The following is a 26,958-nucleotide window of genomic DNA, read 5'->3' on the forward strand; positions in this document are numbered from 1 at the left end:
TATATGTCAAAGAAATAATTATCAAATGTAGGTATGTCAGTCAACAAATTACATATAACTTTGATTTATTTTTTATTGTCTTTAAGAAACTCGTCTATGCTGTAATAACATTTTTTCAATAACAATGACTTTAATTTTCTCTTGAATTCGTTTGGATTCATAGAGTTTTTAAATTCTACAGGCAATTTATTGAACAGATTTACTGATTGCACTCTTGAGGCATGTTTAACGACATATGGTAACGACGACGATATGGTAGGATAGTTTCACTTACTCACTATGGTAAGGCTGACCCCACATTAGGCGTGCGCGATCCTCGGGCGTGTGAGTAGCGCGGGCGTCGCGAGCGCGCTGCGTGAACGTCGCGTTTTGCTGCCCTGCGGCATGTGTGAAGAGTGCAAGCGACGCGCTCGCGGCGAGCACGCGGCGCTTGAGTTGCGTTCTTACCCCTTCGCCCGCTATCCCCGCCGCCCGCTAAACGCCTTAGCAGTTAAACGTCAAGGAGAGCGGTGCGTGCGCGCCGCGAGCGCGCTGCAAATGCCGCAGGGCAGCAAAACGCGACGCTCACGCAACGCGCTCGCGACGCACGCGCGGCGCCCGCGCTACTCACACGCCCGAGGATCGCGCACGCCTAATGTGGTGGCCTAAGCCGGGACTCCACCGAAATGTTTGCATTAGTTCACGAATAGGCAAAATGTACGTATCTGTGAGAGTCCACTTCATGTATTCGTACTTGAAACCTGCAGTTTTGCCAAGATTTTCAGAATGTACGCTCGCAATTGTCATTTCTTGGTGGAGCCAGCAAATCAAAAGAAACATAAGTGTTGTATACTGTGCGTCACTACCGCACACCGGGAGAATTTCGCTCTTGCTGAGGACGTTTATATACCATATTTTGTGTCACACGTAAACAGGACGACAGTAAGTATCCACCGAAACACTTTCAAAGATCTGATGAACGTTCGTTCATCAAATCAGACCTGACTTGGTCACCTGGGGCCAATCAGAGCTCTATGAAGCGATAATACGCTTTGGCTCCTACTGTTATTGTGGTTTCTGAAAATTTATTCACCTCATTCAACGATGAATGTAATTCTGATGGTACTATTAAGAACACTTGCTTAGCGCAGAAGCTGACGTTGGCAGGTCAACTCTTTTGACTGCTCGAATAGGATACCATTGGTTTTTGTGCAATGCACACCTGCAATGCATTCTGGATTAGGATAGGATATAGGTGGATAGGATTTGCAACAGAGAACAATTCTGTCTTTGTGATTAAATGACATCAAACGTAGTTTTATATAAATGGTGTTTTTTTAGACTTGGCTCGGGTCTTACTGAGACTGTTCGTAATCGTGAACAGTGTATTTGCGATCAGAAGTTGAAAGTAAGCATGTCTCTGGTATGCGACGCGTAATTTGTGCGTTTTCAGACGCATAAAGCATTTTACGTGTGTATGGTATTAAATAGAGAAAGCTCCCATTTCTTATCTGCACTTTGTATCTGGGCTTGTTTTTAAAGCTACAGAATCCTACATTACCTACCTCACGCTTAACAGCGCTTGCGAGAGATAGATCCTCATTTCTTCTAGGATTAAGTTTACATATTTTGCATCAGAAAAAATAATTATGGTCTACTTAATACTACTCACTCAAAGTAATGTGTTTTAAGGCCACCACATTAGTGGAAGATAAGCTAAACTATGTTTATGAAAAAATCCTGATATGAACTCCATCTGTTACTTTAAATGATAATTAATTGTTCCACTAAAGTCATCATTTTTGACATAATGTTCAAAAAATAATTTAGATGGCACCGTTTTAAATTTGGTTGAGAACTATTAATTTTCTTTTCATCAAGATAATAATTATAGTTGAATTTTGATGTGGCACGGCAAACTGACAAACACTATTGAAATGTCTGTCGAAAAATTACACTACGTGTTAAAATGTGGTGAATTACGGAAAATACACAACTCCATCTATTGAAATAATAATCCTCTATAAAGAATGTATGGTAATATTGTCATTTACCACCTCGCTCCTTTGACAAATTTGATGTATTTTATTTACCACAGATGGAGCTACTTTAACCTTGGCTAAACAAAATTTTCATTTTTTTTTTCTTCCGAAGTTACTTATAAAGGTGTGATTTTCTGTGTAAAGATTGATAATAATAGGCTGATCAATTAATATAAGTACAACATTCAAATGTACAGTTTTGACAAATAGATTGGGTGTCGTAATATTTTACATCTTGAATTCACAAAATTAATCATATCTTTTGATAGAGTGAATCGATTTCGATGAAACAAAAACTAAGTAGGTAATACCCCAAGTTACGCAGAATTTTTGTATATAAGCATTGTCTGCATTTAATTCGTAGATTTTACGTGAATCGCGAACAAACAAACAGATAAACAGACAAACAGACAAAAATGATGGAAATGGGTTCTGTTAGCTATCCTTTAAAATGCTGGCTATTTTTTTTGTCAATTTCTTCAAGGTACAAAAATTACTTTTCTACAGATTTATTATATGTATAGATCTTCCACTGATTGTCAATACTTTATAACGTAGTTATTATTTCATTAAACACTTTCTAACTGCCTTAAAACTAACAAATGACAGTAGCCCCAATGCAAGAAAATACTCAACATAAAATTAGCTTTCTATTGATGTACCTATCACTTAATGCTAGAAGAGAGGTAGGCCAAAGCGCTCATTCTCCTTTTGCTATTGCTATTGTTCTATACACAATTAAACTAGAAACGATATACACATGAAAGCGTGTAAATAACACGACATTATGAAGATAGTACCCGTGACTGGCTTCACGTGGCTCTCTGTACTGTAAAAAGTGTTTTTGTGCTAAACTTTTGGCGTGGCTTTGACCGCAGGGTCTTCAGTTTTGTACTTTTTCATAAAACAATGGTATTGAAGAAGTTTGGCCTCACGTGGCTCTCTGTACTGTAAAAAGTATTTTTGTGCTAAACTTTTGGCGTGGCTTTGACTGCAGGGTCTTCAGTTTTGTACTTTTTCATAAAACAATGGTATTGTACAACTTTGATGTTTTCTCTCTTTTAAGAATTTCACTGTAAAGCTCCGTCACAGTTTATACATTCAAAGAATTATTATTCCAGTGAATTCTTAGTTTTCAGCGTAACTCAAAATTACGCATCTCAGCAGGAGCACCTACTTCATTTACTTTGGAGTTCATTTTCTACATTGAAATTAGGATTTTAAAAAATCAAATTAAACACTATAGTTCGGCCATTCAGAGAATGCGTTCCTGACACGTCGCGATTGAACTGACGACGTAACTACATTCATTGATTATTGATATAATAATGTTGTTTTAATGCTCCTCAATTGTTAAAACGGTAAACAACCAGCAAAAATATTTTTATCGTAACTGCAACGCCATTGCAAAGTTACGTCGTCAGTTCAATCGCGACGTGTCAGGAACGCATTCTCTGAATGGCCGAACTATAACAGCCCTTATACTATTGAATTTTCTACTCGATTTATTTACGCCCGACATATTGTTATTAAAACAAGTCAAGTGTCCTCATTAGAGCCGATACATACCTTTGTCGCGGCGGTCAGGCCCGTTATGAAGGAGTGGCTGGAGAGAAGCCACGGCGCCCTCAGCTTCCGCCTGACACAGGTTCTTACCGGACATGGGTGTTTCGGAAAGTTCCTGTGTCGCATAGGCCGGGAGCCCACGCCCGAATGCAACCACTGTGGGATCTGCAGCGAGACGGTGGCGTTGTGTTGCGCGCGCCTCTCGTAATGGAGTTTGCTGTGGCCTCTGGGTGACGGCCACAGAGGCTGACGGGGCCCACCTTCGAACATCTGGCGGGCCAATACCTGTCGGGGGTGCGGAAGAATGCTTTGGCGATACCCGTGCCCTCGACAATAGGTAATAGAAGGCAACACTGGGTGGGTTTTTAGCCGGTAAGAGTCCGGCACACCCCCTCCACTGACCCCAGGTGGAGGGAAGTCCATGAGGATTTTCCCCCTGCCAAAAAAAAAGCCGATACATACCTCTAGATCCACTAGGGCCACTAGGAAAATCAACCTGAAAATTTGCTACCGTAAAAGTGCGGTTAGCCTACAAATACAAAATAATATTTCAGAAATATACAAAAGTTAAACAAATAGAACTACAGGAAAGGCTAACGGAGCGGAATACGTTAAGTCCTTACCGTAATGCCTTAAACTGATCCCAAAAGTTAACTTCATCAGCAGTAAAACAAGAATACTAATCTCATGACTACAAAGTTGTAGACAACCATACAATACCCACTACAGTAGTACGGCACCTACTACAGTTTTAGAGGGCAAGCTCACTGACAGTCAGTGCTATTACCAATCTTGCTGATAGATTAATCTGTTTACGTATTCGTACTTCCGACACAAGGGAACTGCACTACTGTTTTATACGATGCATTTAAAATTCAAGCACATACACGAGCTACATACAATTAGATACGGGTGAATTTCCCGGGACCAAAAATTGCGTGGCATCGATGAAATCGGTACTAAAAATCATTGTTATAATATTCTTATATTTTTTTCTAAGTAGGTGAAATAGTAATCTATGTGTAGCACTAAATATTTTGTTAATAGGATTAATTGGATCTCCAAAAAAAATAATTAAACCTCAAAATCTTTCATTGCCGTGTTTGTCCACACATCACCTTTATGTGTACTAGACCGTATTTATAAAAATGTATTAGTTATTTATATTAAGGTTTTAATATTCTTTTATTTGATTCGTGAATAGTTAAAGTATTTTTACGGAATACATTTGTTCAAATATTTAAACAATACAACAAATGGTAAATAAAAAATAGTTTGTCCCAGAACTACCATTCATCGCCATGTCCTAAACATATTTGAGAATATTGCTTTTTCTAACGGTTTGCGTCCCTCCCGCTGTGCGCTAAATGTTGCATATTAGTGGACGTCAAGTGTTCGACGTGGAATGACGTGTGCACGAGCCTGCGTTTTCGCGCCATAAATGTAAGTATTCAATTTTTTTACTACTGGACATTTTTTCTTTCATCGCCGTGTATAGGTCTAACTTCTGTTTGAATAAGTTTGTCCTCTTAATTAATCATTCGGTACAATGCCATTTATCTTATGTTTATTTGTGAAGTATTAATGACTGTGAATTATTAACAGATTTTTGGTTTTTTGATATTTTTACCTTGATATTCATCGCCACGCTCTCATTGCCGTGGTTTCCGTGGTCAAAATTTGCTATGGCAATGAAAAAAAATACAGGGCAATGAAAAAAATTTCATTGCCATGCCTTGTAAAAATTTTTTATGTTTTCATCGTCACGGCATGATTAAGAAAAAAAACATTAACCGACTTCAAAAAGATATATAAAAACCTAAACTAAAAAGTACAAAATAATATAAGTAACTAAACCAGAAATTTCGAAAGACGATCCAAAAAATTATACGTATACACCTATCTATTTAATATTAATATACAATTAGTTTTGGAGTCGGTGCCAGCCAAAATAAACAGTTTAATCTGCCCTTGCAACAAATTAGAATTTTACGGAATCGGAATTCGGAACAGCCACCGCCGACGGCCGGCACGGACGCACTTGTCGCGGTGAGTGGCGGGAGTGGGGCGACAGCGCAGTGTGCGTAATGTTTGTGTCCGAGTGAGCTACCCGAACGGGCAGACGCGTGAGGGCAGACGACGTTGATGGTTGTGTCCAAATGCATTTATTTTTATGTACTTTTCGTTCGATTCTCGCGTTCGGTTCTTTAGTTACGAGACTATTTTAGGCTTATTAAGATTTTTTTGCACTAGCTGGCACCGACTCCAAAAATAATTGTATATTAATATTAAATAGATAGGTGTATACGTATAATTTTTTGGATCGTCTTTCGAAATTTCTGGTTTAGTTACTTATATTATTTTGTACTTTTTAGTTTAGGTTTTTATATATCTTTTTGAAGTCGGTTAATGTTTTTTTTAAAAAAATAATTTTATTTTTCCATTTTTAGTGGTAAGAAAATAGTTTTTTCTGTTCATTATTTTTTCATATTAAGGGTTTTTGGTTAAGTTATTACAATGTCATTTTTTACTATTAGTTTAAGTTTGTAGATTTATATGTAAATATATATAGGTTTGAAGTTTTTTTTAATAACTCATTTTGTTTTGATTTTTAGTATAAAGCAAGTTCTTTTTTTATAATATATATTATACAACATGGGTAGGCCTACAAAACGCGCTGCTTTAATGAGACAGCGTCGTTTGGCCGAAAGTAGTCAGGAGAGGGAAGACCGCTTAAAGAAAAGCAGGTTACGGAATGCGGTAAACATTTTAAATGAGAGTGATGAGCAGCGGGCCTGCAGACTTTCCCAGATGAGGGCATACGCGCGCTCATCAAGGTTTAATGAAAGTCCGACAAGCCATGCTCAACGGCTTTCATCGATTTGCGAACGTTTATCAAACGAAACTGAGGAACAACGTTCTCATCGTCTCGGTTTGATACACAAACGTTTATCAAACGAAACTGAAGAACAGCGTTCTCGTCGTCTCGGTTTGATACACAAACGTTTATCAAACGAAACTGAGGAACAACGTTCTCATCGTCTCGGTTTGATACACAAACGTTTATCAAACGAAACTGAAGAACAGCGTTCTCGTCGTCTCGGTTTGATACATGAACGTTTATCAAACGAAACTGAAGAACAACGTTCTCATCGTCTCGGTTTGATACATGAACGTTTATCAAACGAAACTGAAGAACAACGTTCTCATCGTCTCGGTTTGATACACGAACGTTTATCAAACGAAACTGAAGAACAGCGTTCTCATCGTCTCGGTTTGATACACGAGCGTTTGTCAAATGAGTGTAGCGAATCCAGAGCATCTCGATTAAATGCTATGCGTAGTCGAAATCGCAGAAATGTAACTTCTGTTAATGATTTTGAAGAAGCCATTAATATTTTTGCAAACATTCCATGTGCCATTTGTAACAAAGCGTTGTATCCACCACAACGTTGCAATTTAAATACTGCAATGTACAGTGCATTTTTGCCTGATGAATTAGTTTCTTTAGGTAATACAATAACATGCTCTCGCTGTCATAATAATATTCGAAAAAGAAAAATTCCGCCTGTAGCTTTCTGGAACAAAATGAGAGTCGCAACTGTACCTCAAGAGCTCGCCAATTTGACGAAACTTGAAGAAAGGTTTTTATGCCGAGTTGTTCCGTTCCTTAAAATAATGAAGTTGCACAACCGTTTCTGTCAAGACTGGTGTAAAGGACAAGTGACTTTATTTGCAAAAGACGTCATAGAAGTCGCTGAACAATTGCCACTTGCGCCAAACCAAGTAGGACTAGTTTTGGTTGTGGAAAGTCTTGAGAACTTACAACACTCTAGAGAGTTTATTGTAGATATGAATCGTTTGTATCAAGCTCTAACCTGGTTAATGACTAACAATGTACTCTATAGAGATATAAGACCCCATTTTGGGCATGATATCGACATTTCTGAAATTGTTCAAGTTTCTAAAGAACCTGCGGATGGTGATGACCTTATGAAATCACAATTAACTCCTCAAAACAACTACGTCAATATAAGTGTAGGCGTATCTATATTACACGGATCTTTCCATCAAGCTGATTTAAGATTCGATTTACAATCACGTGGCAAACAATGTACTGCTATAGCGGCTGTAGCTTGTGCCGCGTTTTGTACAGAAGAACCAAGTCAATGGTCGAAAAGTGATATTGATTACATAGTAATAATTGGAGACAAGTTCTACCGTGAGTCAATAGCTTCTAGAGACGGTCCCGCAGTTGGAGAAGTTAACCCCGAATATCTTGCCGCAAGCGATCTTGCAGAGCAAATTTTATTTAAAAGAAAAAAAATTAACCTCGTTGTGTCTGATACCAATTACAATGGTCACATGGATACAGATCGAAGTACCGAAGGCTTCCCTAATCTACAAAATTGTTTGCCAGTATTTTTCAGAGAAAATTGTTGCGGGTTGCTTACTGCAAATTCAATGACAGTGGCTATATATTATAAATCTGAAACGGACACTTACTGGATATTTGATTCACATGCACGTGGACCTAAGGGAGCTGTGGCTCCAAGACGTGGTGCAGCTTGCTGCATGGAATTCCAACATATTGATGGATTACACAGCATATTGCGTCGAAATATGTATATACGGACGACAAAAGAACACGCACAAGATTATTTCATCAATGTGTTTTCACTGACTCCCTTAATTGTAACTCCAGAAAATGAAGCTGAAGCGGTTCGAGAAACGTTAGGGAATCAACCGTTGAATGATCAGGAGCAGTCAGAAGTAGTTCAATTAGAAAGTCCTACATTTACAGACCCTATGCTAAAAGTGAAAAGCAACACTCCTAAACAAACATATCTTTATTCCTCAGGTCCAGATCCAGAAAAAGCGCTATCCCCAGTACAGCCAATTGCCACTATAATTGAAACGACTAGTATGCTCCGTAGCATAGATGAAGCGGTCCCTAACCTAGAATGCGTAGTTTCTTTGAATTCAAATTATATATCTAATAACGAGGTGAGATTAGCTGAAATTACACGAAAAACAGCGCCACCATTAAAGTTGGATCGGGAGCGACGTACGGAAGAACTTGCATGGTATAGTCTTTTCCCAGATGGCAAAAACGGTTTTGGAGAGGACAGGGATATTCATATTACTCCTTTAGATTATTTTCAAGCTCGAGTAATGAGCCTTGACAAACGATTTAATCGAAATGATTATTTGTTCTTTGCTCTGTCCATAGTAGAGTATTATCGAGCTAAATCCAGCGTTTCCGTATCGTGTCGAATGCGCCAGGGTCAAGGCCAACAAACACCCCAAGGACTCATAGATAACATACATATTACTATGAGAAATATCAGAGGATCATCGTCATATTGGCAGAAAAGTTGTTCGGAACTTACCGCTATGGTCCGAACTTTGGGGCCTCCTACGTGGTTCATGACATTCTCTTGCAATGATCTGAATTGGCCAGACATGACAAAAGCCCTGCTTATCGCAGAAGGTCGTGACGTAAATGAAGCAGAGAGCCTGACTTTTCCCGAGCGTTTACAGCTGGTACAAAAACATCCGGTGGTGGTCTCTCGACAATTTACGGTGCGCGTGAATGCTCTGATGCGATTCCTCAAACGCGACCCTGATTGCTTAGGTGGTCCGGTAGTTGACTTTTGGTATAGAATCGAATTCCAAAATCGCGGAAGTCCACATCTTCATATGTTGGTTTGGTGTGACAATATACCAGATTTCATGACGAATGAGGGTATCGAGGTGATAGAAAGGGTTGTTTCATGCTCCTTAATGCCTGATGATCCTGTATTGAAGACATTAATAGAAGACGTGCAAACACATAAACACACGGCCACGTGCTACAAAAATCGCAACGATCGTTATTGTCGTTTTGGTTTCCCCAGGCCCGCACATGAGACGACAATTTGCTTAGGGCCTGACGAAGTATTGTCAAACAATGGACGATTTTGTTGTTTGAAACGAACTGCAGACGAAACTATGGTGAACAATTATAATCCAACTTTATTGAGCCTATGGAAAGGAAACATTGACGTCCAGCCATGTGGTAACGTAACAGCAGTTGCGTACTACGTGGCTAAATACGCAAGCAAGTGTGAGCCCCATGACACAGGTGAAGTTGTTCGAGAAGCCGTGGCAAAAGCCAAAAGGCAAGGTGGTCCTGTGTGGAATCAGTTATTTGCAGTCTCAATGGCCATTTTGTCTCAGCGCCTTGTAAGTGCTCCCGAATGTGCATATAGATTGTGTCATTTACCTCTTAAAATGTCTTCACGGAAAACAGTCTTCATAAACAGCTGCAAGCCAAATGAACGTTTCAGACTTCTACGATTTGACAGTGACGATACATCTATTTACAATAATATTTTCGACCGGTATATATTGCGCCCAGACGAACTAGAACAGTTAAGTCTCGCTGAATTCGCAGTACGTTTCGAATCAATATCTAACTCATCATGGAACGAAGACAATGGTGATGAGGAATTACGGCGTGAAGATGTTTCACCGGCAAGATATATACGACTGAGAGATAACACGCGGATGCGTATAAGAAATAAATCTGCTGTATTGCGCACCCGATATTTTACTCTCAGCAGTGACAAAGAAGCCTATTACTACAGCTTATTAGTGTGTCATGTGCCATTCCGTGATGAGAGTGATCTACTACTCGAAGAGGAAACCGCTGAGCAGTGTTTCATTAGAAGGCAAAGAGATCTTCGTCCGTTACAGGGCAACGTTAGTGCTGAAGAGTTTGCTCACGCCGAGCAAATGATACAACAGGCTCTTGCTCAAGCGGTCGCTCTCAACGCTGCCCGTGACGCGGGTGACGTGGGTGATGCTCCTTTAATTTATTGCGGTGAACAAATTGTTAATAACGATGATAATTATTGTGAAGATGTATGCGAAAGATCTGTAATGCCAGATGAAGTCTTTTTAGGAAATATACGAGGTCTTAATGTCCAACAGAAAGATCTCTTCCAAAAAGTTTCTGCAGCTGTGGAAAGTGATTTGCAGGGACATGAAAGCCAATTATTGTTATTCATTACTGGCGGTGCAGGAAGTGGAAAGTCTTTCGTTTTGAAATTATTAGTTGAGCACATCAAACGGTGCTATGCACCTACAGTCGATATATTACTCAAGGCTAAATTTGTAGAATTAGGTTCTTTAACAGGAGTAGCCGCACGTCAAATATTTGGCAAAACATTGCACTCGATATTCTCTCTACCGATTGAAAAAGGCAATACCATGACCTACAAAAAAATGACTGGACAAAAGCTCGAAAATGAGAGGCGTAAATGGCGCCATATAAACTGGCTTATTATTGATGAGATTTCTATGGTGTCATATGAAAATTTGCGTATTATACACCTGCGACTCCAAGAATACAAAAATAATGACAATTTATTCGGCGGGGTGCATATATTGTTGTTTGGTGATATACTGCAACTTCCACCGGTAAAAGGTCATTGGTGTTTTATGCAACCAACATGGTTTTCAGGCGAAGTAAATTTATGGCAGCAATTTTCATTCTGTGAACTTACCATAAACATGCGACAGCAAAATGACCTTGAGTTCATTGACTTATTAAATTGCTTGCGGGTTGGTCAATTAACGACAGCTCAGCTGAGTTTACTTTGTGAGCGGCGACAAGTCCCCTTAACGGGAGATTTTGCAGACGGGGTTGCTGTCCGGATATTCCCTACTGTTAGACAAGTTGATGCATATAATGAAAAAATGACCGCTGAAAATGCTAAAACGCACCGCATGTATTCGATACATGCTGTAGATGAGTCTCGCGAAACGGCAACGTATGGCCGAAAGCCTCCAGATAATGTAATTCCTAAAGATGTAAATAACTGTGGTGGTTTTTTACAGTCTATGATGTTGGGTATTGAATCGCGAGTCATGTTAAGGCGAAATATTTCGGTATCCGATGGGCTCGTGAATGGTGCCATGGGCGTTGTAAAGAAAATTAAATGGCCTGCTCTTAGAAGAGATCAATTAGAAGAAGGTGAATTGCCTGAATCTGTCCTTTTACAATTTGACGACCCTTCTGTTGGTCTAAGAATAAAAGATGATGAAGGTTATGTAGCAATTTCACCTGTTTGTACAACTTTCCAAGCGCAAAGAGGATATGGAGATGTCGAACGGAGGATGTTGCCACTCATTTTAAGTTGGGCCGTAACTGTTCACAAACTTCAGGGAACAACCCTTGATAAAGCAGTAATTGATTTAGGAAAGAAGAATTTTGCTAAGGGACAGATTTATGTAGCTCTCAGTCGAGTGAAAACCTTAGAAGGCATTGCACTATCTGATTTGGATGCAAATAAGCTATTAATCCGACCCCATGACGAAAAGGCTTTAACAGAAATGATAAGGTTGCGTAATCTTAACAACAACTAAATCGTGATTTCTTTCTTCTTAAGAAAGATTGATGTCCTCCTAGCCGATTATCGGCTACGGCGGCTGTTCTCATACATGGAGATCAGCCAACTGCGCAGGACATATTATAGTGCACAAGCATTTGCGCAGATACGGGTGCACTCACTATTCCTTCACTCTCATAATGCGATGGGACGGCAATCCGACACGACCGGAGAGAGATCAGGCGCAGGACCGACATTTACTTGCTCTCCGATGCACGGGTGTATCAATCACCAACTTCCAGGCTCCGGGCTGCTTTTGTGAAAGTTTTAGAAAACCCACAAAGCGATTTCGGCCCGACCCGGGAATCGAACCCAAGACCTCGTGCTCGGCGGCCGCGCTTACGACAGCTTGATCAACGAGGCAGTTATTAATTATCTACTTAAGAAAGAATTATTATAATAAAAAAATAAATATAAACTTTTTTTTGTAAAAAGTTTTTTTTGGCTTTTCAGTGATAAGTCAAAAAAGCTCGTCAATACGAATAATATAAGCCCAAATACGAGGTAGTTTACATATTCAGTTGTCGAGTTCCCTCGACCTTCTCTGGTCTCCATCATCAGGTCAGCTCCAAACCTTCACTGTTATAAAGGTATCATCAATACAAAGAATATAAGCCCAAACACGAGGTAATTTACATATTTAGTTGTCGAGTTCCCTCGACCTTCTCTGGTCTCCATCATCAAGTCAGCTCCAAACCTTCACTGTTGTAAAGGTCTTGTCATTACGAATAATATAAGCCTAAACACGAGGTAGGTTACATATTCAGTTGTCGAGTTCCCTCGACCTCCTCTGGTCTCCATCATCAGGTCAGCTCCAAACCTTCACTGTTGAATAGTGCTATCAGGCATACACCTGACTGTCAAGTTTTTACCCTATTATGCCTACAACTTTCGAAAGTTGCCCTCGATTTCTCAGGGTTCCCATCATCAGATCCTGACCTGATGTCTATGGGACCACCTCGGGAGTATATCCTATCAAACAAAAAAAGAATCATCAAAATCGATTAATAACTGGCGGAGTAATCGCGTAACAAACATACAAAAAAAAAAAAAAAAAAAAAAAAATACGGTCGAATTGAGAACCTCCTTTTTTGAAGTCGGTTAAAAAAAAACAATGACTAAAACAAGATATTTCCACGTTCACCACACAAAATGATAAACTTACACACACACCACTTCACTCTGTCATTTCTTCTTCTTCTTTCCTGTCGATGACATGTCTTACAGTGACACTACACTTTGTCAGCCCAATATGCCGCCACAGCGAGAGTACGGTCGGACGCGCTCATAAGGTCCTCCCGCGAGCAAGTTTCAGGGCACGGTGGACATGCGGTGAAGTGGGACATGGTCTGCACAGCAGCAATGCACTCGCACCCAAGGTCCGCCCCGTCCGGGAAACCCCACCTGGACCGATTGTCCTTGCTCCGGCCGACCTGTGTCCGGAGTCTGTCTAAGGACTGCCAAACTCCTCTCGGAAGATCGTGTCCAGGAGGGAGACGGTCCAAGAGTGGGACAAAAGGAGAGGGCAGTGAAGTCCTCGACCGCCACAGATCCCGTCTGGCTAGAGAGGCCTCACTATCAACAGGAGCAACGATAGAGGAGAGAAAAGAAAGAAAAAGATTGTCTGGAAAAAAACGACGTGAAAAGTTCTTTCATTGCCATGGACGCATGTTTCATTGCCGTGCATGCATGTTTCATCGCCGTGGCATGAACATTTTAATCTTGTATATCTCGTTAGTTTTTTAAGCTATCTACTAGATATTAAGTAAGAATACATATCTTATCAAAAACTTGAGTAAACACTATTTTTTCTTGTTCTAAAGTTGAAGAATAAAAAATCCACGGAAATGAAGATTTTATTGGACCTGTTGAAATTCACCCACACACAATCCTCTCATACACTGTAGTCGTACCAATGCAAGTTATGAAGTTTACATTGCAAGTCACAGACAACGCAGATGCTAATTGCTACACAATGAGAATAGTGTAAGTAAATACTCTTAGTTGGAAGTCAAGCTGCGATATCATCCTCCGAGCCTCTTTCCCAATCATGTTGGGGTCGGCTTCCAGTCTAACCGGATTCAGCTGAGTACCAGTGCTTTACAAGAAGCGACTGCCTATCTGACCTCCTCAACCCAGTTACCCGGGCAACCCGATACCCCTTGGTTAGACTGGTGTCAGACTTTCTGGCTTCTGACTACCCGTAACGACTGCCAAGGATGTTCAATGACAGCCGGGACCTACAGTTTAACGTGCCATCCGAAACACAGTCAGTGGTGTCTAAGATATACTTAGAAAGTACATACAAACTTAGAAAAGTTGCATTGGTACTTGCCTGACCTGGGATCGAACCCGCGCCCTCATATTTGAGAGGTTGGTCCTTTACCCACTAGGCCACCACGAATTTTTCAAGCTGCGATAGTGTAGTCCAATATACACCTTACCTGTTACGTCCCCTTCTCAACTACGTAAGTAAAGTGAACATGACGTTACTACGAAAATAGCTCTGCAAGATCTTTAATAATCTTTCAGGTAACATTTTCCCTTTACATTTTGCAACTCGTTACTGCAAAATGAAAGGGGCCTAGAGAAAGTGGAATTTTGTAAGACTTCAATTGTTTAGACGCGCGAACACAATGGGTAAACATTCGTGCATTGTTTTGATATAATTTCGTAAACAGTTGCAATGTACGTACAACTATTTCGTAACAGAATTAGCGCATACGCGATTGTAACGAGAAGTTGCAGTTTAACAGAACAATCTGTTTGCAGTTCAAGATTAACATACAAATAGGAAACTAACTTGTATTTTATTCAAGTAACAGAATTGTAATATGTATAATAGTTTCGACACCGCTCACTGCTGAACCAATTAGGTAGAAGTGCCTCTTTAACAGACGATATTTGTTCGTAGACCCTAAAGTTAATATTTAATTATTCTTGGAAGCCTTGTGCCATCTATTTTGCTCAATTAGTTCCCTTGGCCCGGAACAGTCGTTACACTTTGCCTCCTACTAATCTATTTATTATGTGTATCTGTTATGGACCATGTGATTAATTCGGGCATTATTTATAATGCCCGAGCATTATGAATAATGTCTAGCTTTATCGGGCCAAATGATTAATAACTATCTTAACTTCATTATTTATCACATTGCACGGGCATTATTATATTGCTACATGATAGTTGGGCAAATTGATAATAAAGCTATATTTTATGCGGTGCGAGGGTGGCAGTTGTTCTAATAAATAAATCCTGATACTTGCTACATATGTTATGATTATTGTTTTAAATTATATGTTCTATTTTAATGGGAAATTATAAGTCTAGCCACAAAATTATTAATTGGACAATTGTCATCTAATTTACTAACTCGGCCTCGTTTTTCTTGATCTCATTATTCTTGGCTGCTTTTTTTTATGGTAGAATTTAATTTGGATTCAAAACATTGTATTAAAATCTGAACTTAGTGACGAAAACGAATCGCTGCAAAACCGACTCCACGTAGTCTTGTCTGCCCTACCCCTAGAGTGCAATTCAAAACCGCGTAGGCGTGGAGGGGCGAGGCGGCCTGCGAGCTGAGGCGCAGATAGTTGAAGCGCTCGCCGCCACGGCTGAGGCTGGCCGGCTGAGCCGGCCAGCAAGCCGAAGCTGCGGTGGTGAGCGTGAAAACCATCTGCGACGATAAGCTCGCATGGGACCGCCGGAGCCCCGCAGCGCCGGAGCCGTGACAGAAGCCATGCTTGCTGCATGTTGCATGCTTACTTCCATGCTCTGTTAATTGATATGGGATGTGTTATATTTTAAACGTACTGAGTAAAAAAAATATTGTCATTTTATATTTTATGATGTCATTTAATAGTATTTCAGAAGTTTACTTTAGTTTAGCATGCTACAAATTTAATTGTGGCTGACTTAGTATTTTAGAAGGCAACATACATTTTTGGGGGCGATTAATGATATTAAAAAGAAGCCTGTTTAAATAGCACCCTATTTTAATTATATTTTCTATGTGACTTTTATTTAGAGAAGCTAAATAATAAAAGTTAATTATGCCAAATAATGAGTCCAATCGCTTAAACTTTAGTTTATTTTGTTTTATAATAATAAGTCATTTGTATAAAACAAAGATACGTTGTAAATTTTTGGTTTTAAATTTAATTATATTTTATGTTATATTTTTAATATGACTTTCCTTAACTTTTAAATGCAAAAACTAGTGGATTTTTAAGGCAGAAGTCCTTCATTATTAATCCAAATCATGAGGCTGATTATTTAAGTGGTTTAATGTTTAGTTTATTTTAAGTTAAATGGCAAAAACAAAAAAAAATGAAATTAAATATGTTTGTATTACTTTGCCCAAAATGTCACGGGCAATATGTATAGTGCCCGGTCAATTTGATTATTTGAATAATTATTATCAAATTGCGCTCTCATATTGGGCATTATTCATAATGACCGGGCATTATGTATACTGCCCAATTTATCACTTGGTCCATAACATATCGAAGGGATCACACTTCACACACTTCAAACTTCATTATTGAATTAAGTTTTATAACACAGGGTTTGTTACAAGTCCAAACACGTTGTTAGAAATATAGTTCGTGTAATAAACAGGGACCGTACAACCCCGAATATAAGTTAATTCTTTCGAAAGTGTTACAGGTTATATGGCTGCAGTCAATAAAAGTGTTATCTCTTGGTAGTGTTAACCTTTTCAAAACCCTAACGTTAGGGTAACCCTTTCAATAAGTTAACTAGTACAAGATGTTACCGGCTCATGTATGATATCCAATTGAAGTAGATAACCCTTTGAAAGGGTTTTTCGGGGTTTTCAAAGGGTTTTAAATCAAATTATTTTAAACTACATAGGAGAAGGGGAATAGATTTTGACCTTGAAAGCTTGGAATCATTTACAATGTTTCATAACTGTTTCTTACTCGTCTATAATATTGTTTTGAGCGCAGTCGGTTACAAAAGTTTTCGTTGTTACTGTTGTTGAGTTTTATTAGTATTGTTTAGTTTTTTATTTAGTGCTTATGATTGTTTTGTGTATAAATACATGGGTTAATTGAAAAATGAAAATAACAGTTTTTTTCACGATTGTAAATGCGCTAAAGTTTTTTATTTTTTTATTAATAAAACCTTACCGCAGACTTGGGGGTCCGCGCTTTTATTTACATTTTTTACTTAATTATAATTTTCGCCGTCTTGGCCTCACAAAAACTTATGTCTACTGACTTCTAGTCTTAAGACTATGTGAGTCCACCACGTATTTATGTATATATTATTATTACACAATACTTAACACTATATGGACATGGACTTAGTTTCACAAGATTATGGGACAGGAACGGATTGGGGATTGGTCTCATTTCCCGCTAGCGACTAGGGACTACCGCGTGAGAGACGCGGTCATGAATTTGGAGCCTCCTGGACTTAGTGTTTATGATGACGACGTTGTCGTATGTCAGTCCCTGAGCCTCGTTAATGGTTAAGGTACGCGACCCTTCACCGGACCCGTATCCCTGGCTAATTAAAAAAAGATTTCTCTTCTTGCGTATGAGCCAGGAATAGGATGTTTTGGGCAGTGATCGATACTTGCGCTCCTGTTAAACCCTTCAAGCTCAGGGAATGAACATGAGACAGCGACGTTTTGGAGTGGACGACGCTGAGTGCGAAGGCCACATCCACTGTGTTACGGTGGGTGCAGAGCAGCTCCTGTGTGATGCCAGCCACCAGATATGGACGGGTATACTTTAATGGGAAAAGATTTTCCCTGTCCAAATATGGTAGCTGATTCACGTCTCCGATGAGGACCACCTCGCTTGCACCAGACAACTTTACTGCCATGACTATGGCCCCAAAGTGGTTCATGAGAGCTTCGTCTACCGTCAAACGGTGACATTTCTCATTTGGATTGAACCCGATGGCTAAAATTGAGGCCATAGTGCGCACCTTTGTCTTCGCTCTATCGCCCAATTGATGCGCAAGCTTTCCTCTTAGATCTTTGGCCGCTTCAGTTGTCGTGGTGGCTACGACATCCCTCCTCTCGTCGAAGTGTTTCACTACCCAGGTAGTTTTGCCGCACCCCGGTACCCCATTTACCCATCTGATATTGGGTACCGCCCAAGCTTCCATCGATGCTGAGGTGTCTGAGGTCCCAGAAACGGTCTGTGCCATTTCAAGGATACTATCCTCCAGCATGATTTTGGTACATTTGGCGGTAACCACTATCGGGTCATCGTGTGGCGTCAGGAATTTTATTTTGCCGGTTCGCTCCGTTGCCTCTTCGTCCAGGGCCACGAAACCGCTCTTTGCGCTGTAGGCGGCCATGTACGACCCCGTCATTTCCCCTGCAATGACTTGGGAGTTGGCGTTGTCGTCTACCGCCGCCTCTGCGTCCTTCAGTAATACCCGGAGCAGACCATCATTTTCTCGACGGAAGGTCAGCATGATCTTGTTGCAATTTCTAAGGTTTACCTCCTTTGTGGCCCTTACAAGTGCAACGTATTCCAGGAAAGCGTTTTTGACATGGTCCGTGATGCCAAACACATCGCGAGAGTCGGTGGGCGACCTGCCCCTTGTCCGCTCTTGTAGGCTTAGGCTTCGGCGACTCGGGCTCTTTGGGCTTTTTCGGAAAAACCGCTCCACTGCTGATTCCTGTTTCGCTGTTGGTGATTTGCGACTGACCGATGAGAATGGTGCTCAGGAAAGAACCGATATCTTTAAGGCGATTCCGCGCACGAGCGTGCTCCTCTTTGCTGGTGGTATTCCTTTGCTCCTTTGCGGTTTTTGCTGGGCTCTCTCCAGCCCCGGATCTTCAATTTTTTTAGGCGGGGCAAATACTGAAAAATGCCGCCCCGCCTGCCTACCTATAGTTCGGCCATTCAGAGAATGCGTTCCTGACACGTCGCGATTGAACTGACGACGTAATAACATTCATTGATTATTGATATAATAATGTTGTTTTAATGCTCCTCAATTGTTAAAACGGTAAACAACCAGCAAAAATATTTTTATCGTAACTGCAACGCCATTGCAAAGTTACGTCGTCAGTTCAATCGCGACGTGTCAGGAACGCATTCTCTGAATGGCCGAACTATAATTATGTTTATTTTCACCAAAGAAAGTCACTTTTTTGGTAGGTAAAGGACTTAAAAAAAATGTCCAAATCATTGTAGGCTCAAACAGTAGGCCAGATTAATTTATGAAAGTCGAGACAGATTAATGTAGGTACACAAAAAGTTAATAAGTTTTAAAAAGCGCTATAATAAAGTAACAAGCAATCGGAAGCGCAAACTTTTTTGTTTTTGAGGACTCCATAAATATATTTTTGCTACATTTGACTTATAAAAGGTAATACAGCGTGGATTTGATTTATGGAGTCAACAAAGTAAACCGGTAATGGTTATGTAATATTGCGCGAGCGAAGCAGGCGCCAAATTTTTTGAGTTTACGACACAAAAGTACCTACATTGTCAAGGAACAAGTAGCCGCGTGCGTAGCGAGCGCGAACTTTTTTAAGTTATTTGTTTGAAGACTCACTAAATGAAACAAGGAATTATGTACAAATAAAAAGAAACCGTGATTAGAGCGAGTGCCATTTGCGTTCGTTGATTCGGTGCGTCAATAAAAATAAAAAACCATCTGAAAAACAGTACATAAATAGCCATTTAGCCGCGAGCGTAGCGAGCGAGAATTTTTTCACTTAGTTGGAGGATGTTAAAAGTGAAAAATAATCAAAATGATCAATTAAACAAAGCGAAGGCGACTTATTTTGAAACTACGGGTGTAATTTCATCGAAATTTCCTGGTGGTGGGCTGAGACCGAGGCGCCCGGGCTATTCGCACTCGCTGCACCATAGGTTAAGACAGCCCTGTAGGTAACTATTATGGTTAAAATCAGGCAGCTGCCTGATTTTGCCGCCCCCTGAATTTGCCGCCCGGGGCATGGGCCCCGGCTTGCCCCCCCCCCTAGATCCGGGGCTGGCTCTCTCAGACCTGCTTTGCGCAGTTGGACGCTGGCTGTTTTTTTTTTAACGACGTCAAAAATCATCAAATGCTGTGGGTTAGCAGCGGCGAGGGAGTGTCAGACTCTTACTGACTAAAAACCGTCGTGTTCCGTCGTAGGCCTTTCATGTGCCAGGGCCGCGGTATCTCTTTCGAACAACCCGCAGCGCTGTAGGGTTTCCGCGGACTTAAAGGAAATTCAAGGTTTCCCCTCTGTCCTCGTATACTACCACCTCATGGTGTTCCGAGGCTTTTAAACAGCCGAAGCGGTCTGCGACGTCACCCCTTTTCTATTCAACTGCCATCGCGTCGACGCTTATGGTGCGAGCCGTGGCTGGCGCTTCTTCTTCTTCTGCCTCTGCGATCTTTTGCAGAAGTGAGCACACCTGAATGGAGTCTCCTCTCTCCACTCGAGTATTGCGATCGTCTTGCATTTGAATCGCAATAGTCGGCATCGGTGAGAGGCTACTTTCAATTGAGGCAGTGCATGGTACTTGCTGCCTTTTTTGGTTGTCTTGGTGGTGCAACCGTTGAACGGGGCGGCGAGGCCTGGTGCAATGGTTATTCGAGCTCCAGCTCGACTCGAGCCTATGCAGAAGCTTATGCCTATTTTTTCCGCTTCCCTGTTCATAAACAAGGCGACTCCACGCAGTCTTATGCCTGGCACTCCGTCTCCTCCGAATGCCAGAAGCTGTGCGATGGGCATGGTACTTGGAGCTGACTGTTGACTGGTGGGTGATTTCTGTGTTTGCGCTGGTTGTGAGTTGGTGTTAGTAGGTCCTTTGTGTGGTTGTTAATTCTGTGTGTGTTGATTGTATGATAGTCGTTTGTCTGGTTGTCAGTTCTGTAGGTGTCTGTTCTGTAGATGTTTCGTGTATGGTTGTAGTTTGTGTGGTTATCGGTTGAGTGGTTGTTGTTAGTGTTGTTGTCGATTGTGTGTAGCGAGTGTAGTGTAGGGTCTGTTTTGTTGGCCGCAGCTGCGACTATGGCTAGTTTAATGGTTTCCTAGTAGCCGGTTTCCCCATGATCGTGTGGACTGTGGACTGACTCGGTTTCGATCGTGTATTCCAGTTCCATTCTGTCGTGGCAGAACCTTGGACACTCGAAAAGCAGGTGCCAGACTGTTTCATCGCAGCTGGGGTCACAGACGCACGAGGGACTGTTTTTGAGTTGGAATCTGTGGAGATACGCTGAGAATCCTCCATGCCCGCTTAGGATCTGGATGTGTGTCGGTGTAAGGACAGCTTCTTTAAGTCTTCTTTTTGCCGCAAGGACATTTGGAAAGAACACTTTTGTGACCGCTCCTGTGCTGCAGGATTCATATCGCGCTTGCCACATTCTGATACGATACGAGAACTTTGAAAATACAGCGGAGTACATTGTAATCCGCTGTATTTTCTGTCCTCCTTGGCCAGCTGGTCCGCTCTTTCATTCCCTGGAGATCCCACGTGGGCCCTCAGCCAGAAGAATTTCACGTCTCTGCCCTCCTCTCTGATGTCTCGGACGCATCTCTTTATCTTTAGTGCCAGGTGATGTGTGACAGACGGACTCCTCAGCAGCTCAAGCGACGATCTGATGCGCTAAAGTTCGCAGAGCCTATGTTCAGACTCGCCAAGACACAACGGCCGTATTGTAGTTTGGAACTTTAAAGTAAAGGCACGAGATATAAAATTACAATATTTGTAGTCTCAATGGGTTACTGTGTTACAGTCGTTGAAGGGGTAACCCGTTCAAAACGTCTTACGACAAAAAAGTGTAACCCATTAAGAATGGGTTTTTGAATACACAGGTATCAAATCGAAAGGGTTTGAAAGAGGTTATCCATTGATAAGGGTTTTCGTAAAAAAGTGTAACAAATATGAAATTGGTTCTAAAACAACACTTTGTCAAAACCCTATCAAAAACCCTTTCAATGGGTAACCAAAATGGTCCCTGGTAATAAACAAAACACAAGTTTACAACAATAGGTATAACCAAAAGTAACTTAATCAGAATTTACAATAAAAACTCAACGCGGAGCACCGCGGAGGAAAAATCAAATCTCGCGTCCGAATCACACGGCGGTCGGGTGGCTCTCTTGCGCGTCACGGGCTGCGCCGCTGCGCGGGGACCGGCGGGGTGAGGGTCGCGGGTGTCGCGGTAGTAGCGGGCGCGGGGATGCGGCCGCGTTCCGTTAGCTGCGCGGCGCGAGACGTATGGCTTTCAAAAATCCCGCGCTACAGTCTCCCCCTCTAGTCCAGCTAGCGTGCCCCCACAGCTGGACTAGCCTAGGTACCTGCGCGGCCTACCACGTTTACGTTTTTCGCGGACCGGCGGTTCTACTTCACCGGTATAAGGCGTCAGGTTCGAGACGTGGAACCTCCCAACGCTCCCTCCGGTCTGGATATGCTCTAAGCTGTACGTAGTGGGGCTTACGATCGGCCCGATCCTATATGGGCCGTCACGGCGCGGGATGAACTTTGCGGACTGTCCGCGGCCCGCATCGTTCGGCCCTTGTGTCTGTGGCAAGACGAGGTCACCTACCTTATAGTCCGGCGGTGGCCTCCGCTTCTTGTCGGCATACTCCTTCTGCGCGGCTTGAGCCTCCTCGTGAGCGTCCCTGGCCTGATCCAGGGTGGCCGCCATCTGTTTTAGGTAAGGAGTAATGCTGGGTACAAAATTATCACTCTCCACGACAGCCCTCATGCCCGGCCAATAGTACCTGGCCCGGACACGGCTCAACGTACGCTCTACTCCGAAGTGACCGGCTGTAGGCGCATCGTGAAGGTCAACCAATACTTGCCTGCGGTCCTGCTCTGGAACAACCAAACAGCAGTCTTCTCCGTCGTCTGGTTCCAAACTGTACCTATAAAGGATTCCATCAGACATCACGTAACCCCGATCTGACCATGGTCTCCCCCTAGAGGGTTCGTCGGACTCCATGTCCTCGATGATTTTACGAACCTCTGGATCCAGGAGCTGATTGCTGCGGACATCAGCGCCGCTTCTCTTCGGCATGTCCACAATCGTCGTGCGTAGTTCACATTCATCCGGGTCGTCCGGACAAACGGGTCGCGATAGCGTGTCCGCCACCACGTTCGAACGACCGGGAGTGTATTCGATAACAAGATCGAACTCTTGTAATGTAAGGGCCCACCTTGCCAGTCGGCCGCTGGGTGACCTTTGACTCATAAGCCACCGTACGGGTTGGTGGTCTGTCCTAACTACAATCTTCGCGGTCTCAACGTAACCGCGGAACTTACCAAGTGCCCATACGACAGCGAGGGCCTCGCGCTCGGTCGTTGAGTAATTTCTCTCGGCGCTGGTGAGAAGTCGGCTCGCATATTCAATCGGCCTCTCGTCTTGGCCCTCCCCCTGCATAAGAACTGCTCCAAGGCAATACGCACTACTATCAGTGCAGAGTACGTACGGCTTCGATTCATCAGCCTGACGCAGTATGGGAGCGGTCACAAGAAGAGACTTGATGCGCTCGAAGGCCTCCTGTTGCTCAGCGTCCCATTGCCAGAAACTGGACTTCTTCAACAGGTTCGTGAGAGGTCTCGCGACTTCTGCATAATTGTTAACAAAACGTCGGTACCAACTCGACGTCTGCAAGAAACATTTCAACTGCTTAACGTTCCTAGGGGCAGCCATGTTATCGATAGCTGCCGTTTTATCCGGATCTACCTGGATACCACCTGGCACGATGATGTGCCCCAGAAACTGAACAGATTCCTTGGCAAAGAAACTCTTGTCTTTATTTACCCTTAACTTAAACATTGCTAGACGATCGAAGACGACCTCCAGGTCTGCCAGGTGCCTCTCGAAAGGTCCAGGAGACAGCACGATCAGATCGTCTAAATAACAAAACAGCTCAACCCCCTTTAGGTTGGAGCGGAAACGGTCCATCAACCTTTGAAAAGTTGCCCCGGAATTCCGTAGGCCCATTGGCATTCGTTTGAATCTGAATGTTCCAAGCGGCGTCGTGAAGGCCGTTTTGTCCTGGTCTTCTGCGCAGACGCTCACCTGGTGATATCCGGACCGAAGGTCTAGCGTGGTCATGTACTCACTGGTCTTAGCAGCATGCAAGACATCCTCAATGCGTGGGAGCGGGTATCGGTCTGGCTCTGTTACTGCATTGAGCTTACGGTAATCAATGCACAACCTCAGACTCCCGTCCTTCTTACCTACCAGTACAACGTTGGATGCCCAGGGTGACTCGCACTCTTCGATGACGTCGTCTTGCAGCAGTTTATCCAACTCCTTCTGCAAGGCCTCTCTTTTGGTCTGGGACATCCTATACGGTGGACACGCAATAGGTTCTTGGTGTGGACTCACCTTTATCCGATGCGTAGCAAATTCCGTGGGCGGTCCGTTGCGCGCGAACTGCGGCGCACGACTATCAATAAACGAGTCGAGCGAACGTCGCTGCTCGGGGGTTAACTTACAACCTTCATCCGGGCGCAGCGTCAACTCCGACGGCGTGGCGTACATCAGCCCCGTGTCAGACGAGGCGGGCCGCTGCGTATTCGCATCGCTTGCACTAAGAACATACGAGTAAACAAAATTATAAACGACATCGGGATCATCCGCGAATGTCCAGACGCGGCGGGCGACGTCAATTATTATTCCCGCCCGGGTCAAAAAATCGACCCCTAGTAATGTCTTGGTGTTTGCCCCTGGCAACACTAACATTGGGCAAACAATTTCACGACCTTCAATGACAATACTTACCTCGGCCGACAACAAGTGCCTCCACCCTTGTGTTCCGTCAGCAAGGTGAACGTACCTTTTCGTGTCGCTGAAACTTACTCCGGAGTCAACTAAAACTCGGTATAATAAAGGGCTCGCAAGACTATGTGTTGCACCCGTATCCACCACGGCCACGCCGTGACGGCCCATAACATTTATATCTACCATCGGGTATAATTCCCGCGATGTGACGTTATTGATGCGTACGTAACTCGAATCGTTATCACTAAAATTATTAAACGACGCTTCGACCGGTTTTGTACTTTTATCATTACATACGTCACATCGGGACTTCACGACGTCCGGCTTACCACATCCGTAACACCGCAACCTACTCGCGAAGGGCGGCCCGATGCTTGGCCCCGCACCTGACGCCTTATCACCAGTCATCTTATCGCGGTGACGACAATCATCACTAAGATGCCCGAAAGAACGACAATGCCTACAACGCGATTTCGTCTTATTATGGTTGCGCGTCGCGGTCTCGGACTCGGTCCCCGTGTTATCGGTAGGTATCTTAGATAACGAATGTTTGTTTTGATTTTTCTTCAATTTAAAATAACTTTCCTCCGCGATTCTGGCGCTATACAATAACTTATCTAAGCTTACTATACTATCGCGGACTACACGCTTAATTACACGTCTATGTAGTAAACCGTAACACATATCTATTTGTAATTGTTCATCTAGCTTATATGGTAGCTTTGCGATTAATGCACGCACTTTGCATATGAAAGAATCAACACGCTCGTCGTCACGTTGCTCGGCGGCGTAGATCTCGCGAAGTACCTGATGCGCGGGCTGCGCCACGCCGTAGGTATCGCGCAGGCGCGCGAGCGCGTCGGACCATGTGCTCACCGACGCCTTCACGCCGCGCCACCACACCGCTGCCTCGCCCTCCAACAACATAGGAAGACCTCGAAGGGCGTGAGCGTCGCTGATGGCCGTGCATTCTTTATATATCTGCACGGAATCCAGGAACGCCTCCAGGACCTCGGCGTCCTTGGAGGCTCCGGTAAACCTCGCCGTGCACTTGGCGAAGTTGATGCCGGCGGCGGAGGCTCCGCTCGTGCCGGCGTCGGCGCGGCTCGCGCTCGTGTCGGCGCGGCCCGCGCGCGCTGCGGCGTGTCCCGCATGCGCATCGGCGCGGCTCGCGCCTGCGTCGCCGCTGCTCGCGGCCGCGGCACCCCCGTTGCTCGCGCCGGTGTCGCCGCTGCACGCGTTCGGTTGAAGAGAGGCCCCGATGGGAGTGGATGTCCTAAACTCGCCGGTGGACGTCAATGCTGTGATGAGGCTTTTGTTCGCCTCCATCTGCGCACGCGTAATCGCCTCGATTAGCGTGGATAAAAATTGATCCGTGGGCTGCATTGTGGGGTGCGGCGCTGTCGGTGCCGTGCTGCTGGATCTCGCGGCGTCCCCGCGACCAAGCTCCACGACGCTGTCCTCGTCTTCCGTGAGCGTGGCGTCGTCATCACGTCTTCGCTGCCGGAGTGCTTCCTGCCTCGTTAACGGCATTTTGGATAGGATAACGCGTGGTTGCACACTTCAACAGTTCGCACAAATCGCACAATGTTCACAGCTTGCACGTGTTACTCACTCAGTCAGTAGGTAAGTTCGTGCCACGAGTAGGGCGCCATTATAACACAGGGTTTGTTACAAGTCCAAACACGTTGTTAGAAATATAGTTCGTGTAATAAACAAAACACAAGTTTACAACAATAGGTATAACCAAAAGTAACTTAATCAGAATTTACAATAAAAACTCAACGCGGAGCACCGCGGAGGAAAAATCAAATCTCGCGTCCGAATCACACGGCGCGGCGGTCGGGTGGCTCTCTTGCGCGTCACGGGCTGCGCCGCTGCGCGGGGACCGGCGGGGTGAGGGTCGCGGGTGTCGCGGTAGTAGCGGGCGCGGGGATGCGGCCGCGTTCCGTTAGCTGCGCGGCGCGAGACGTATGGCTTTCAAAAATCCCGCGCTACAGTTTTCTTATTACATTGTTTATGTATTGTGTGTACGAATTTGGGTGTATTCAGGCTATGAGATTGAGTTATTATTTGAAATCCTTGAGACGATATCACAACAACTTATCAAGTTTATTGTATCAGCAATACTTTGCGTGCCTGCAGCGGAACCAATTTATGTATTTTTTATTATTACTTTATTGTCCACAGTTGCAGTAGTGGT

The 26,958-nt window shown here is 43.3% G+C and overlaps 1 protein-coding gene across 1 annotated transcript; it reads left to right on the forward strand.

Moving 5' to 3' along the window:
• Nucleotides 1–8,984: 8,984 nt before the first annotated feature.
• Nucleotides 8,985–12,002, forward strand: LOC124634135. Its single transcript, XM_047169559.1, has 2 exons — nt 8,985–11,054; nt 11,475–12,002. The coding sequence occupies exons 1-2, from the start codon at nt 8,985–8,987 to the stop codon at nt 12,000–12,002; spliced, it is 2,598 nt and encodes an 865-aa protein (XP_047025515.1).
• Nucleotides 12,003–26,958: the final 14,956 nt, after the last annotated feature.

This window comes from Helicoverpa zea, chromosome 10 (genome assembly GCF_022581195.2).
Source record: "Helicoverpa zea isolate HzStark_Cry1AcR chromosome 10, ilHelZeax1.1, whole genome shotgun sequence".
Classification (NCBI taxonomy): Eukaryota; Metazoa; Arthropoda; class Insecta; order Lepidoptera; family Noctuidae; genus Helicoverpa; species Helicoverpa zea.

What these genes read in the sequence shown, in the direction of transcription:
- LOC124634135 (XM_047169559.1), top strand. Translation starts at nt 8,985, where the DNA reads ATGGTCCGAACTTTGGGGCCTCCTACGTGGTTCATGACATTCTCTTGC. An exon ending in ATATACTGCAACTTCCACCG is followed by an intron (nt 11,055 to 11,474) that starts GTAAAAGGTCAT and finishes GGTTTTTTACAG; the next exon opens with TCTATGATGTTGGGTATTGA.